The sequence below is a fragment of the Mastacembelus armatus genome, chromosome 20, assembly GCF_900324485.2.
Source record: "Mastacembelus armatus chromosome 20, fMasArm1.2, whole genome shotgun sequence".
In the NCBI taxonomy this organism is placed as follows: domain Eukaryota; kingdom Metazoa; phylum Chordata; class Actinopteri; order Synbranchiformes; family Mastacembelidae; genus Mastacembelus; species Mastacembelus armatus.
In genome coordinates this window covers 12,151,685-12,168,372 of record NC_046652.1, presented here as the reverse complement: position 1 = coordinate 12,168,372, position 16,688 = coordinate 12,151,685, and the positions used below count along the sequence as shown (strand labels likewise).

At 38.9% G+C, this 16,688-nt stretch overlaps 2 protein-coding genes across 9 annotated transcripts in view; one reads left to right on the top strand and one right to left on the bottom strand.

Moving 5' to 3' along the window:
* Window positions 1–6,905, top strand: part of LOC113121374 (F-box/LRR-repeat protein 7) — a 33,194-nt gene extending 26,289 nt beyond the window's left edge. For 3 of the 8 annotated variants that reach the window (XM_026291749.1, XM_026291751.1, XM_026291752.1), the window contains one exon: window positions 816–5,455. In XM_026291749.1, coding sequence (XP_026147534.1) covers window positions 816–1,552 — 737 coding nt within the window. In that variant the 3' untranslated portion in view covers window positions 1,553–5,455. Of the gene's footprint in view, window positions 1–815; window positions 5,456–6,382 lie in introns of those variants that run through there. The other 5 variants (XR_003294712.1, XR_003294709.1, XR_003294711.1 and 2 more) reach the window with 5 other exon arrangements.
* Window positions 6,906–9,603: 2,698 nt separating this feature from the next.
* On the bottom strand, window positions 9,604–13,813 carry LOC113121620 (TNFAIP3-interacting protein 1-like). Its single transcript, XM_026292288.1, has 10 exons — window positions 13,658–13,813; window positions 12,355–12,458; window positions 12,122–12,212; window positions 11,798–11,872; window positions 11,607–11,672; window positions 11,355–11,489; window positions 11,119–11,247; window positions 10,926–10,982; window positions 10,540–10,665; window positions 9,604–10,446 (listed from the first exon to the last, which is right to left on the bottom strand). Exons 1-10 carry the CDS (start codon window positions 13,736–13,738, stop codon window positions 10,327–10,329), a joined length of 984 nt encoding a protein of 327 aa, XP_026148073.1. The 5' UTR covers window positions 13,739–13,813; the 3' UTR covers window positions 9,604–10,326.
* Window positions 13,814–16,688: the final 2,875 nt, after the last annotated feature.

Below are 16,688 nucleotides of genomic sequence, written 5' to 3'. Positions count from 1 at the left end.
ATCAGACTTTGATTTTTTTTTTTTTTTTTTTTTAGAAATTAACCACATTTTACATTTCTTGCAGTTATTTTTACTCAAACATTTTCATGCTTCCAATTGCAGGCCTGTAGCCAAACAAAGTGCATTGAACTTGGTCCCCTCAGGTGGCTAATCATAATTGAGCATAGTGAGAAAAACTAACAAATGCTTTACATGTTATATCTAGTGTACATAATCAGACGTAATGATTGTGTCCTATGTTTGCTCTCTGTGCACAAGAGGACAACGCATTTTTGGATCAACAATCAAGAAACAGTAGATCTGCAAGAATCTGTTTACAGATAACATGGAACCTCAGTCTCAATATTGCAGGCTGTGCTCATTATTTCCATGCAGCCTATTTCTTGCTTTAAGTCCATATTAAGTGAGGATGTAGCAATCTTATTTTATTTTTATAAATAATTAGCTGTAGCTCTTCTAAAGTTTATGCTGAGGTCTATCATACACATAAGTCTCTCTGTCAAACTGTTTATAACAACAGCTGTTTATAATTATATCACTACAGAACGATGCATTTAAACAGAAAATATTTTCTGTTGTGTGCAGGCTTCTAAGCACTCCTCTTTCTGCGCTAATGAGTGTAACTTTAGAATAAACTGCTAATGAAGGACATTAGAAATGGATCTCTCTCTGTCTCTAATCAATATTATAAACAGGAGGAATGATTACAGCGAGCAAAAATTGTTTAAAATATGAAATTGTCCTTTAAAAGAAACAAATTCTACTTTGAAGAAATAACTTGTTTTTGAGCTGACAACTTCTCCGTCCTCCTCCAGGCTGCTCCAAGGTGACATGTATCAGCCTTACCCAAGAGGCCTCTCTCCAGCTGGCCCCTCTGCATGGCCAGCAGATCTCCATTCACTACCTGGACATGACCGACTGCTTTTCCCTCGAGGATGAGGGGTTACGAACTATTGCCTCCCACTGCCCCCGCCTGACACATCTGTTTTTGCGCCGCTGCACCAGACTGACAGATGAAGCCTTGCGCCACTTGGCTCTCCACTGCCCGTCAATAAGAGAGCTTAGCCTCAGTGACTGCCGGTTGGTAGGAGATTTCGGCCTGCGTGAAGTTGCCCGATTGGAAGGCTGCCTGCGTTATCTGAGTGTAGCCCATTGCACTCGTATTACAGATGTGGGCATGCGCTATGTGGCTCGCTACTGCCCAAGACTGCGCTACTTGAATGCGAGGGGTTGCGAGGGGCTGACAGATCATGGCCTGGGCCATTTGGCTAGAAGCTGCCCAAAACTTAAATCTCTGGATGTGGGTAAATGCCCACTGGTGTCAGATAGTGGGCTGGAGCAGCTGGCTATGTATTGCCAAGGCCTGAGGCGAGTGAGTCTTCGAGCCTGTGAGAGCGTAACAGGTAGAGGACTCAAAGCTCTGGCAGCTAATTGCTGTGAGCTGCAGCTTCTCAATGTGCAGGACTGTGAAGTGTCCCCAGATGCGCTGCGGTTTGTGAGACGCCACTGCCGGCGCTGTGTCATTGAGCATACAAACCCTGCTTTCTACTGAGGTGGGGAGCTGTTGGACTGGTCCTCTGACAAGTGGATGTTATAATATTCCTGCTATGGTGTCGGCAGAGTTCAGCAGCTAATGTGGAGAATCTGGTTAAAAACTGGTGTGCAATACTGGCCATAAATTCTTTTTAAATCTGCTTGGTGGCTGTTAATACTGTCCTTTGGAAAATACTTCAATAGAATGTATTTAACATATTTATCTGTAAAAAGGCAGAGAAGTACAGTATTTCAGCATATAACTTTTTCATCATCACAATTTTCAATGTAAAACCATGCTACAACACTGAGCACTGGGTACAGTTGTGTTACCATTTAAAATCATTGTAATATATTTTATTTTAAAGGTAATCATCAATTTAAGGCCCTGAACCATTATCATCATCATACATTATTATATCTATTTATAAACAGCAAGTATCTTCAGACTAAACCACTAAGAATGTAGCTACAAAGCAGCAAAGCAGATTTGGTGATTTAACACCTACTGCATTTCACCTTCTTTATGTTGTGTGCATAGGTTTTTTTATGCATTTGTACTGACAATCACGTCAACTGAGCTCAAAGTGTCATATTTCAGATTTTGTCAATAATATTTCTGTTAAATAAATGTTACTATTAGTCATTGCCAAATAGAAACAAGCTTTTATGGGATCATTTTTGAAAATAAAAAACAACACATTTCTGGTATAAGTGTGGAAGTACATTTCTTCTAAACTTTGCCTTTACAATTGTTTTACTAAAATCCCCCTCATTACCATTTTTTGACTAAGGTAATTGAGAATATCTAATAACATATACATGGATATTGTATTCCCCTTTATGGATTACTGAGTGGGTTCAAAGGGTAGTGTTTTTGTAAAGGAAAACTGTCCTTTCGGCTTTACTGCAGTTGCATCATACTGTGTGGACTTTGATTGTGAGAAATACTATCACAAACCACAGGAAACATGCCAGGCAGAGAAGGAGGACCCCGTCGCAGTCAGACAGGCAGGCTGTTAAAAAAGTAGAAGAATAGAAGCAAAGAAGGCTGGGGGGCTGGAGAATGGAGGATCTGGAGAACTCTGGCAAATGGTCTATGGGTTGAAGAACTGTAGACCAGAAGAAATCAAGAAGGTACCTATGTGCCCACCCAGGGGAAACAGGACACTCAGGAGGGAAGTGATGATGTCCTTTACAAAGCCACTCGGGAGGTCAGAGGACAGGCTCCTTCTTCGAAGGCACTCACTCAGACCAGCAGTAAAAGCAGCACCAGTCTGGTGGACAAGCAGGAGGGCACCAGTGAAATCCCTTTGGAGGACATGTTTTGAGGCTGGTGGTGAACATGGAAGCCCATGGGATGTTAGAGAGGAGGCCAATGGTAAAGACAACCTTTCTGAAAAGGTTGGAGGAAGTCATGCTGGTGATCTGTGAGCTGGATGCTAGTATTGAAAACCCTTGGGTGGGTGAGCAAGACACAGGGACTGTCACCAAGCAGATGGCAGCAAAGTATGGCTAGCAGTCAGGTAACTAAGCTGAACATCATCAACAGTGGCTGACCTTTGAGCAGGCTGGCCATCAGCAGAGGAAGTAATCTCTGAAGTTCAGGGGGCCGCAAAAACGAGACCAATTCTGTATCAATGACAATGCCAACTCTGGAGCTACTCTAAAACTCAAGGGGCATCAATAGAGGCCAACTCCACAACCATAGAGTTGTTGAGTGGAGAGGCTAACCAGCAATAGGCTCCAAAGCTGGAATGGCATTGGACTGGGTGGCCAACTCAGGGACCAAGACAGCCAAGGAAGTCAACTCAGGAATAGCAAAGTGCAGCAGTGATGGCCAACCCAAGAAATAGCTCAGAAGCAGACTCTGGAGAAGACCCATAGTCAGATGAATTGACAGCAGCACAGAGCAAGCTCTGGAACATATGTAGTGCCCTTTGGTGTCTGTGGCTTGGTGGTCCTGGAAGGCTGTGGCTCAGCTGTGCTGGGGATTTGGAACTTGGGTGCACTGGGTGAAACCACTAGCTCTATCCCAAGATTGGCTAGGCGAGTCCCCATAAAAGGCAACTTCAAGAGGTCACCCTTCCCTGGGTAAGAGCCACACTGAAGGCTGACTCAGGGGGGTGGAGCAGACCAAAAAGTAACTGGCTTGTGGCTAGCCAGAGTTGAGGCTGCCTGGGAGTCTGACTAGTGGCTTGCACATCCAGACCTAGTAGAAAATCTAAAGCACAGAGGGAAGCTCACATGAGGAAGGCCAGAAAGAAAGTCAAGAAAGCCCACTAACCACAGACCAGGTAAGAGAAACTTCTCCATCCTTGACCAGGTGGTGGTAACAGAATAGAAACATACAAGGCTTACTGTAAGTCCTTGCAACACAACCAAGCAATGATAACCACAACTAGAGTCAAAGTCCAAAGGGAAGTTAGAGACATACAATCAGCCCAAACCAATCAAGAAATCCATTTGAGTGGAAGAATGGTAAATGTAAAATGAAAGGGAACAGACGGTGACAAGGCTAAGTCGGTAAGCATGATTATGCTATTATGTAAACAGTGGAACTTGTTAGGGAAATGGAAACAGGTGGGTGAGTCAGAGCTGGACAACATGGGCATGAGAGATAGGTGTGCCAGGCAGCATTAGAAGGAAAATCCAGAAATGTCTGGAGACTGGATTGGGAATGACATTTCACAAGAAGTCCACAGGATAACAGGATCAGGACTGGTAATACATGCAGATGTTTGGGACAGCACTGTTGGTAATTGCTTCTGCAGTCATATTTCTATTTCTGTATAAAATGTTGCCACTGGAGAATGTGATTTTGGTTTATGTTGACATTCTCAGAATCCGTTACCAGGATCAGGTCAGCTATACTAAACATCCTTCTCTTCATGTTCTGGATTCTTGTGTTCTTTCAGTGCTCTATGGCTTATGCAGGAAGGTATGTGAGATAATCCCAACATAAAGCAAAAGAAGAATATCTTCAAACTTATTTTAACTGCTGAATGAATGAGTTTGACTTTATAAATACAATTGTTTGAAGCAAATATGCAACTTTGAAAGCATTCAATGCTTTTGTTTCTGGCCCTGGCAATGTGTGAAGAAATTAGGTGACAATGAGGTGCAGAGCAGTACCATGAAGGGTGTTTAGCCATCCCATTTGCTCACACGTCACTGGCACTGTTGAAGTTTGCCATACTGAAAACCACCTGAGCTGAGGAAAATGGGGAGCAATGCCCAAATGCTTAAAATGTGAGTATATACTGCTCTTGTCATTGGTTTACATTTGAGAATGGATCAAACAATTTCCAGCCCATAAGGAAAATGATTTGGTATACATTGTAGGTGCTCCAGCCACATAACGTGATAAGTGCCTATTTTACAGAATATTTTTCTTCTTTAAATTTTCTATTTTAAATCATTTTTATTGTACCTCATGGCATCAAATGGATCATGTGTGCTGTAACTATGCTGACAACTGTGTATGAGTTCTAATTGTGCGAGACCACATAAACCCCTGCAATCCCTTCGATTTCTATGTTACAGCAACCACCACATGCAAACTGAGTGCTGTGGAGAGCAACATCCACTCCTGTTTTCCTGACCTGGCTAGAGACCTAGAGACAGGTAACAACACTGTGTATACCTTCTGCAGACTCATCTTAATACAGTCAGAGTAGAATGTGCATCACACTGTAGCCCTGTGCCCTCACATTTGTCCACTATGGTTCATTCAGGCCTGCTTCACACACCCACTTTCTCCTGCTATCTTTATCATCATTAACCACAGAGGCAGCAGCAATGGACTACTGCTGGCGCACATTACATGAAAAACAAAGCTTTAAAAATCGTGTGGCTGAAAAGCTCTGACAAAAGAAGGTATAATCAAAAATCCAATTGCTTCCAATATTTCAGCACATCTAGTAGCAGTAACTGTGCAGACAGCACACAGCACACACAGCTCCCAGGGAGTTGGAAACTGAAAAGCAATAAATAGTAGTTACTTTACTTATTGTTTATTAGATGTTCAGTTTTTGATACTTGTGTCTTTTTGAGATTGTAGCTACTTATTGTTTTGAACTTTATTTGAAAAGCAGTAAACTACAGTAATTCAATTATAGAAGTTCTAATAGTAATATGACAATATTTCAGTGTACAAATACAGTTAAATTTCACGTTTAAATATAATACAGTATGTTTGTATTGTCATATATGACGTAAATATGGATTATGTGATTAATATGTCTATGCAATCATATTTGGATATCTGGCATCATTTTCTTGTGGAGCACTGATAGACCTGGGGCTATGGACTGAATCTATGCTCTGACTTGTAAAAGAAAATGATCAACAAATATAACTTATAGCATACTAAATGCTTTATTGTAATCCTTGTGATACAGTATATTTGTACACAACACAATTGATTCATCTCATCTCAGTACATTTGTCCATTGACATTACAAGCTTTAATCGATCATCTAATCTTATCACAACCCTGCAATTTATATAAGATGGTAAGTGGTTAATAGTGTTGATATTACAAAAATAAAAAAAATAGATCAATCATATCAGATCACATAAACACTGTTGTGTCAGTGCCTGCAGTGATATTCTCTTAAGTTGAGATAATTTGCAAAATGAACATTTGCTGTTTACCATTAAAAACATTTTTTTGAATTATTTTTTATATATGCCATAGATTTATAGAAAAAAGAAATGCCTCATCTTGAGCAAATTATTTTGTGGTCTCTCTGAATCATGTTCGTGATGCTGTGATAGATTTACACTTATACCCCAGTATGTGAAGCATAGCTTGCTTTTTGTTTTTGTTTGTTTGTTTTTTCAGCACAAGATTGCAAATAGGAATACAACAGCTGCTTCACATCAAAAGTAGAATTAAATGCCCCAAAACAACCAAAAAACAAAGTGGGTAGATTTGCAAAGTGAACAATGGATCTTTTATGGGATTTTCTCAAGGATTACACATTGTAGGACAAAACACTTGGATGCTTTTTGTTCAGTGGACTGTTCCATTTCGAACAGGGTAAAGTTGATGGACATACGATAAGTATGTTCCTAATAGACGACACAAAAGGTAAGAATTTGCAGTTTTGTTCTGGCTGCACCCTTATTAAAATTAACATTGGTATCTTAAAAAAGTTTACAGTATTAAAATCATGATTCAATATGTTTTCAAACAATACAGAGTTTGTCAAAGGTAATTCAGGCACCATTCAATGTGTTTGATAAAGGCGGTTCAGTCGGCCCACCCAGGGCTTCAAAGTGCTGCCATCATGGCTTTGGACTTGCTGTCTCATTTAAATCAGACTCTCTGTATAAAAAAACTACTTTGTTTTACACTTGATGTGCTTTAAATTTTAAATGGCTGTAGCATAAATGCATACATATGTGTACTACCAGATATCTTATATTTTTATACTGGTAATTTTGTTGTATTTTAACTGTGACTGTCTAGAAGTAATATATATTTAGCATGCACTTTAATGTCGGTTACTTTGCACTTTGATCTTATACTACCTTGCAGAACTGTACAGTAAAATGACAATAAAGTTGAATTGAAATGAACTGAACTGAATTATGCTTTATGCTTAACAACTGAAGTAGCATCTAGGCATAAGGAAATCATGAGGCTGAACATGCATAAAATTAGCTTTCTAGGAAACCAGCAACCTACAATGCCACAATATGGTTTTGTTCTCAGTGAGCTGCGTTCAAAGTAAACCACTAGCACTGCTTTGTTACATGAATTTCACATGACAATATAGAGACATACTGTTTCAAAACCTTCCATTCAGCACATAGACTCTCTATAAAGACGGATAAAGTGACCACTCCTCGAAAGTGAAACCACCTTAAATCAATTGCCCCCTGGTGGCTGGTCCATGTTAACAAACAGGAGCCAAAATGAAAATTCAGAGGCCAAATCAAATACAAGATGATAAGAAGATTTCTTTCATTTAGGTAGATGTTTCTGCTTTGTATATATGTCATCATTTTTTAAATATGTGTGTTTTTATGAATTTATGGCAAGAGGTGGTGATGGATTTCTCATTTTCATATACAGTTTTGGGTTCAAAATGTCTGCTTTCTGCTCAAACCATGCGTCAGTGTTACAAGTGCGCACTGCACTTATATCCAATAGCATCACCAAGGGCTTCGAATGACATTTCTCAGATTTCAAAGCAATGAACTCTATATAATATAAATCTGAGCACACAGTCTGGTTCCAGTTAGAAAGAAGACTGATATCCAAAGGAACAACCCACCCAAAGTTGGTCCAAATGAGAAACACTGCGTGTCAGCCTCAGTCATGCTCAAATTGGGTATTACCCGTAATCTTCGGCTCTGAGCCGCACCTTAGTCCCATTTGGTCCAAATGTGATTGTTATCTTGGCTGTCTCTTCTGTCCCCAGGATGCAACACATGTGGAGAAAAACATCCATGTTTTTTCCCCTTGGCAAATACAATATCTTGTAAAATATGATACAATGATAATTAAACTACAGTTTGTAATATACATATAATTGATCTAATTTTAAACACATCCAGCAGTAAATATATACATTAATATATTACCTCAAAAACCATCTACATATAGCTTGTTTTGATACTTTAAGTACATTTTGATGGTAATATTTACACACTTTTACTTAAATAGGATTTCAATGTAGAACTTAGTAATAGAGTATTTTCACAGTGTAGTGCCATGACTTGTACTTCAGTAAATGAACTGAATAGTTCTTTCAACCCTGCCTTTTGGAGAACAACTAGAAAAACACATGCAAAAGAAAAACATTGTAGGAAGTGAATGTAATAGGGCTGCTGAGGACTTGAAACTGAATAAATGTGACAATGGGCAAAGACATTAAGGGTTATTAGGTTTTTCCTGGATAAGAAAAGATTAAAAATATTGAAAAAGAACAATTTCCTGTTAAATGATGTTTATTGTTTTGTTGCCAAGGTGATGGTCAGGATCACTAGAGGAGGCCTGACTTCAGGAGAAGCTTTTTCCAATATGATGGTTCACCCCTGGCATCCTGTCAGAATCCCACTGTGGTTATGATTCAGTATTTGGGGATTTTTGTAGACAAAATTTAATTCATTTCATATTTTTTGCTGTATTGTCCAAGAAAGCAAGATCTTTTTTTAATGGGTAGCAAATGAACAGATCATCGTACAGCATAAATTAAACTATTTATATAAATTACAACTTAATTCATTACAGCTAGGTTATAAAGCATTATAGCTCATTAACTGTTCATTCACATGAATTAACAATCACCACAGCCCTTATATCAATTAATTGCAATATTATAGTGTTGTATCATTTAACTATTTCTTTGTTGTTTACACAGTAAATGCTAAATTGGGAAGTTAGAAATAAGGTGATACAGATATGGGGCATCATTAAACTATTGCCTTCTCTTATTTTTCATAAATGGTTCTGTGGGACATAGTCTGGGTTTACTTGCAGGTTTTCATTATTCAAGGATAATGCAGCATTTTGATTACAGGATCAGTGGGCCTGACAATTGTGTAGAAAAAGATGTTTGTTGTTTCAATTCCTGCTGGTCACCAGTAGAGGTCACTAAAGGTATTCATCAGTATTGTTTTGCATCAGGTGATACTGGTGTGATCACTGCTCTACCAATTAAAGCAACAGTTTTTACTGGAGATGAACATGCACCTAGCAACTATTTTTGGCCAGCCTGGTGGATGCATCAGTGATGCTATGTTAGGAAGTATGCAATGCAGGTTACAAATACCAAAGCAGAGTTGATTATTTCATTGAAGGTGCTGATGCTCCCTCTGGTAAAGTCTCAAGATCCATAGTGCATGTATGTTGTTTTCTCTATATTTCTTTTACCTTTTTACCACCTACAGGTTTAACACTAACTTCCACTGGTAGTGGTCGTACTATGTCCATTTACATGGATCTGAACATATAATACATATATCGATGAACTTATTGTTTTTAGATATTGTGGTAATTTTTGTACACCCTGTAGTAGAGTACGCCCTGTAGTTAAAGTAATCCAGTAATCCCTCTCCTGTCTACAAGCATTTCATCACATATGCCATACAACACTTTATTTTTATGATAAAAACAAAAATATATGTACCAAGAGTTCCTCTCAAACATTCTTAAATATGCAGTCAAAATGTCTCTAGATGCTTTCCAATATTCTTTTCCCTCTCAGACAGATCACGCAGCAAATGAACAGATACTGAATAAATATTTTTAAAATGATGACTCCTGTTCTAAACATTTTTGCAATCCTACTGGGGTAAAATAAAAAATACTGCATAAAAAGCCAAATGACTTTCATTTGTTTCCCCTTTCCAGATGTAAGTGTTCCTCTGTATGTTTAAGTTTCAGCATTAACCCTTGAAAGAAGGCCCAATTTTGCCAAATCAGACCACTATTATGGGGCGTTATTCTTTTCCTTGGCTTCCATTTGCACTTATATGTGTTGGCAAGTGTGCAATCCCTCATTCATTTTGCACCTTTCATAAACATTCATCTCAATAGTGTTTGGGTAGCACGATAATTTATATCCTCCTCTCTTCTTGGAAAGTGTTTCCACAAGTTTTTTTCTTGCTTCTGTACAAAGGGTCCAATTTACACAAACGGCCTTGTTATGACTACTCTGAAAACTACCTCAAGATGAACTTGCAGCAAGCAGTCGGCCAAGATCTTACAAGAGACTTTCATAAAGTGCAGCAGAGGATTATCACACAAACAGTGAGAGGCCATTGAGTTTGTTATCAAGAGTGTAACGGCCCTTTAACTTGATGTGGTTCCCGGCAGACCTCCCAGTTTCGACATTTTGCTCGATTTTTGCAGCTGCATTTGAGCACGGGCTGTGAGAGCCAGTTCCAAGTCACCTGTAAAAACAATGTTTGTTTTTTTTAAATTCTCTATTTACAGTAGCAAACACAGTAGAACATGTAAACACCAAATTGTGTGCACAGTATTACCTGAGCTTTAAGGACACAAAGCTCATTGTGAACTTTCATGCACCTCTTCTTCAGTTCTAAATACTTGTCCATCAGCATCTCTCTGTCCCTGCGCTCTTTCAAAAAGTCTTCTTTGTAGGTCTCAGCCTAAAGATGGACAACAAGGGGACATGATATTAGCACATGGGAATGTAGAGAGTGCAGTAAAGAAATACAACAGCTTAGACTTTTGGGAAAATACTTTTAGTCTCCAAGGTGACTAATTATTTATTGTAACTTAACTATCTCCTGCCTGTAGCTTCACATTGTGGTATCATTGTGGTCTTTTCATGTAACTCTCAGCAAGCATTCCCCAAAATGTCGAGCTATTCCTTTAAAAAAGCACAGCTATAGTGAATAAAGCTGACCTGATGTTTCCACAGATCCCCAGTTGGCTGAGTTGTCTGAAGAACCTCCTCCAGGGCCTGTAAAGAAAAGGTGATGCCACCATTATAATACTTTTGTTGCAGGATACAAATACTCAAAGTGTCTTGACTCTAATATGCGTTGAGGGGAGGTGTGTTTTTATTCCCTCACTTTGCGACTGGTCTTATGCCTCACCTTGTTCAGGCGCTTTATCTCCTCCTGCTGGTGCTGCCCTCTTCGGGTCAGCGTTTTGTTCTGGGCTTGCAGCTCATTTGCCTCCTTTTCTGCCTCTAGTAACACGGAGTTGACATCATCATCTCCAGTCTGTGAAAGAAAATACAGGTGGATCAGATGGTTATTCAAATATTACAGATTTAAACCAATTCATGTCTTAAATATATTTATAATTAAAATCTGCCTGTTGCACTTACCCATTTCCTCTCTTTATTTTTGAGTGTGTTGAATTTTGGCTTCTTATATAATGTGACGTGCATTTCTCCCTCCTCACATAACGCCTCTTCAAAGTGATTGCTGCTTTGTTGCAGTAATGCTTTTAAATCCCTGACCTGAGGGTTAAGTAAAGAAAAGACACATGATACAGTGCAGATAGCTGTGAAACAACATATTTAAATTGATGTGAGCTGAATAAAACAATGACTTGGACTGTAAATGTGTCCACTTGCCTTTTCTTTATAATACTGCACCATGGTTTGGTACTCTCTTGCCCATTTCTCATTGATAGAAAGAAGCTGAGTAAGACAGGAAGAACATGAATCTTGTATTAAATGTATGTCCACATTTTTTTTTTTTTTGGGGGGGTGTAAATAACTCAAAACATAAAGGAATGTAAATCTCTGTTGTGAAATATGCTCACCTCTTGTCTTTGCTCCTCCAAGATAAGTATCTGTGCTTTCATTCTCATGTCACTGTTGACAGCTGATACATGTGACTGCAGGGCATAAACGTGAACAAAGAGGAACTATTTAAGTACACCAGATCCACCAGCAGCAGTTAGGAAATGTCACTGTATCCACTGACTTCCTTTTACACATTTTTGGAAGTTTTTCTTTAGGCTGTTTCCAGTAACACTAGCAATGCTGTCATTTCTTTGTGGTCTGGGAATCAGACGATGACAGCATGATAATACATATTTTCTCAGATGTATCTTCCACTGTTACATCTCATACAGCCACATTACCTGTGTGTCATCCAGCAGACCCTCAGGGTGACAGTTTGCAGCTGTGTGAAGCCTTCCTTCAATGTCCTGCTGTGGCACATAAACATCAAACCTAAAAAACAGATTATTTACATAACCAAAAATTACATCAAAACTGAACATTTGGTGCCATTTTGCATTTTATTAATAGTAATAGGGCAGTAAAGTGTCTGGATTATTGCATAATGTCCAGTTGATGATGTGATGTGCCTCACCTGTCTATATCTGGCAGTGATGGATACAGTCTCCGAGTTTGCTTGTCGTCTGTGGGAGCAGTTTCACTGGTCTGTGATCTGTCCACTGTGAGTTTATGCAGAGACTGTCAAAAATATGAAAGAAACACATCATCTCTGTAACTGCTGTTTCAAAATCATCTCAAGACATGGTGTAATACCTAAAACATAGGAAAGTTAATTGATTAGTCTGTTAACAATTCTGATCAACATCAGCTCTGGGTCCTTGTATCAGGCATTGTTTATTATGTTGTGACATTTCCTCAATTCAACATTAACACTGTATTTTAAGTTTTCCTATTTAGCATTTACAATTATAATAATTTAATGAAGAGGTACTGTGGTTAGCACTGTCCCCTCACAGCGAGAAGGCACCAGGTTTGAATCCTGTTCTAGCCTCAGATCTTTCTGTGTGGAGTTTGCATGTTTTCCCCGTGTCTGTGCGGGTTTTCTCCAGGTACTTCAGCTTCCTCCCACAGTCGAAACACAACTCTAAATTGTCTGTATAGATGTGAGTGTCTGTCTGTCTCTGTGTGTCTCTGTGTGCCTGGGATTGACTGCTGATCTGTCCATACTGTCCCTGCCCCCCAACCCAAGTTAAGGTACGGAAGAGAATATTCCATCAGTTATTATAATTCATTAGTAAACATGTATTAAATTCATAACTTTCACACTAATACTTTTTTAAACTTTTATTTAAGTATAATTTTGAGTGCAGGGGTTTAATGTACAACGGAGTATTTGCACTATGGTATTTCTACTTTTACTTTAGTAAAGGATTGAAAAGTGATAAAGCGATTATTTTGCCATTGGATTTAAGTGTATCAATGTATTTGTCAACAACTATAATTACTCCCATTAGGTATTGGCTGTGAATATATTAAAATACCTACATAATAATATAAAATATGTCGTAGGAGAATTTGTAATTACTGACAAATACTGTGCATTAATAAGAACCGTGCTGTGCTAATAATGCAAAGAGCCCATCTTGCTGTAAATGTCACAACACCACAAATTTATGTCAACCTCTGGCTGCAAATAAGGCTCCCACATGTAATTTCACAATAAAACAAGGTGCAGCCTAATGAGACTGAGTGAGAAATTTGTATTGGTAAAGCACATTGAACTGACTTAAATTCAATCAGTTATATAATTATATAATTAGAATGTATAATCCAGGTGTGTCCCTAGCCCATGTGTCACATATTAAGACAAGAAAGGCTTCCTGTAATGTAAAAGACAAATCAAAATGTATAAGAGAAAAGCTCAGAAACAAACTCACCATGCTGTAACTCTGAGGAGTGCTGCACATGTGCAGGTCCCTCTCTAAAGATGTGGTTTGAAGCTGTGACTCGCTCCGCATCTCACTTATACCAAACACCTCGGGTGACGTGTGGGACTGAGTATTGTCCAATCAGCTGCCGGGATTCCCTGGCTCGGTGCAGCCACTGATGGACTTTATCGAAGGAAAGGAAAGTACAACCAGTTGATCAACCTTCCCGAGCGGTAATAAAGGACGTGCTTGGTATGAATCAACAACTATGGGAAACAAGCAAAAAAAAAAACAAAAAAAAAACTGCCAGACAAACAGAGGCATCATTCACTGTTTATTATTTCACAGCTTGACATGTCCTGGTTGTTTCGAATTATTATGTCTATTTAATGCATTGTTTTAAAAACCAACTGTTCAAAAATGATGAATAAAAATATGCAGCCTGACACAAAATAGCAATAACAACAACAACAACAACAACAATAAGGTGAAATTTGGCATAAGAATAAAGTAGAGTCAATAAGGTAAACAGGTGGGTTTTTGGGTACAGCTTCGAGCTGTGTAAGTGGGAACTTTTTGCAGTGTGTTTCACGCAGTGAGTGAACTTCAGTCAGCGCACTGACTGCACCTTAACTTCCGCGGTGGCTGCACACAATCAGAAGCCGGAAAACGTTTTTAAATCACTAATATCGAGATGAAACTATCCAAAAATATGTTAAAAAAAAAAAAAAGTCTAGGGGGCGGGTTATGGGAAAGTCACACATCACCACAGGCTTATAATCTTACACAATCTTCTTACAGTCTGTTGACTCACTGCCGACTTGTTTCAGGGAAGAGGGAGAGGGGAAAATACGCCGCCGATCCTCCTCCAGTAACCGGCACTGAGAGCAGGGGACTCGGCCCGTGGCCACTCATTTATTCTTTCTTGTAGAAAACCTGTGTCACTGTGGATTGCTTTCTAATCATTTCATTTTCCAGCTCTGATTATTGCTCTGTAAAGTGTCTTCATTAAAGCAGTCATACCCACATTATTAATGCGAGGGCCCCTAGTGACACTTTGACAGAAAAGCAGGTTTTATTATTTTCTGTAATTATGTGCATGGATTATTTTTTGATGAAGTGGGAGCTTCCAGTTCCATTTATTTTACCAGATGTTGGGGATATTTGTGCAGGGTATTCTGGGATATCCAGCGACATTTTTCAGTGAAATAAATAAATCATGTTTAAATCAAGTGTGAGTGTGTGAGGTTGTTTGTCTCTATGTGGCCCTGTGATGGACTGGTGACCTGTCCAGGGTGTACCCCTGCCTTTCACCCAAAGAGAGCTGGGATAGGCTCCAGCTGATCCCTGTGACCCTGGTTAGGAATAAGTGAGTATAGATAATGTATAGATGTATATCTTCCTTATATAGGCTATGTATTTTACTTCTCATAGATCAGGTGGATAATGAACTTGCTCACTATATTGCCATTTTAATGATATCACCCCAACCTGCTAGATAGAAGATAAGTGCTTAAATGATCTTAATTTGTTATTTGCATCTCTGGGATTGGCTTGTTTCAGTTTAATTTTGTTGTTTTGTGTTTGTTTGTGGTCCTTTTGCATTTTTCCTTAGTTGTTTTATGTTTCTTTCTGATTGTATTGTTTGCAGGTACTTTGTGTGTCTGTGGTCATTTTGCATGTTTGTTGTGTTTTTTTATCTTTGCATCTTTGCGATCAGTTTGAGTCTCGTTGTATTTTTGTGTATTTTTCATTGTTTGATACATTTGTACTTGATTTGAATGACCCATACTTGGAATTTGTGCTCTGCGTTTAACCCATTCCAAAGTGCACACACACAGCAGTGAACACACACCCGGAGCAGCCAATAATAGTTTTGGATGCCCAAGGAGCAGGGATTTGGTGCCTTGCTCAAAGGCCTCACCTCAGTCGTGGTATTGAGGATGGAGAGCGCTGGCTATTCACTCCCCCCTGAGACTTGCTTGAGTTACAAGATTTAATGCACAAATCTAATCAGGCAAAATGTACATTTTATGGGTTAAGTGGAAAATGCATTCCCACATGAACCTGCTATAGAATCTAAGCCCCTAAAATTGGTCTGAGGTTTGCTCTGTTAAAATTTGATTAAACGAAAATTGATTCACAAACAACACGTAAAGGCGAAACTGAAACTTTAAACTAGATTTCAACACAGAAATTCCCTTAAAACCAGGTCGTCAAGATCAGGTAATAACGCAAACCCACCTTAAAGGCTCTTATCATGTCAGGAAACTGTGGGTGAAACAAATCTCAAAAAATAAAATAATCAATAAGAGGCAAAAAAGTCAGTAAAATCAATAAAAAAAAAATCAACAAAACCAGCCAAGACAAGTTGGCTCATGCTAAAATGGGCCTTAAAAGATATTTAATCTTAATGTTTAATTTTAGTGATTTCCATGCTGGAAAATGTCAGATTTACCGTAATAGTTTTACTGATAAGTTCTTCTGATCTTGAAACACTTGTTACTTTCTTAAAGTGCTTTAAAGCATCATTACTGTGAGCTTTGGTGGCAATGACTCATACAGGGACTGCGTTTACTGACATTACAGTACCTCATGTTGTGGTTTTACAGAGGGGGCCTTCTTCATATAACACCTGTGCAGTGACAACCCCGGACGGCTCTTTCCAGCACCTACACAGCCCATTTACGGTACGTGTGACACAGCAGTACATCATTAGAAAGGAAAGAGGAGGTTTTTAACTGTGCTCGCTGGGTCTTCCTGCCACAACAGCCTCACTCTAGAAAATTCACACTCACACATGTAACTCCGCTCTTTAACATCCGCTCTCTGTCACTTAATTCACACACATAAAAGATAAGGCGTTTTGTGGCCTACACCTACACCTTGTAAAACCAAAAGCAGATTTGATTTTTAAAAAAACTTTCTATCCGGTTCAGTGGTTTAGTGGTTTGTGTATTTGCATACAGCTTTATGTAACTTTCGACAGTAGGTCCCAGTTTCACATTAACCAAACAACAAACCCAAAATGGTTTACTTA

Coding starts and splice junctions, on each gene's coding strand:
- LOC113121620 (XM_026292288.1), bottom strand. CDS start 13,738: ATGCGGAGCGAGTCACAGCTTCAAACCACATCTTTAGAGAGGGACCTG. Junction 11,490..11,606: donor TGCAGTATTATAAAGAAAAG/GCAAGTGGACAC, acceptor CTTAACCCTCAG/GTCAGGGATTTAAAAGCATT. Junction 10,447..10,539: donor TTTGTGTCCTTAAAGCTCAG/GTAATACTGTGC, acceptor TTGTTTTTACAG/GTGACTTGGAACTGGCTCTC.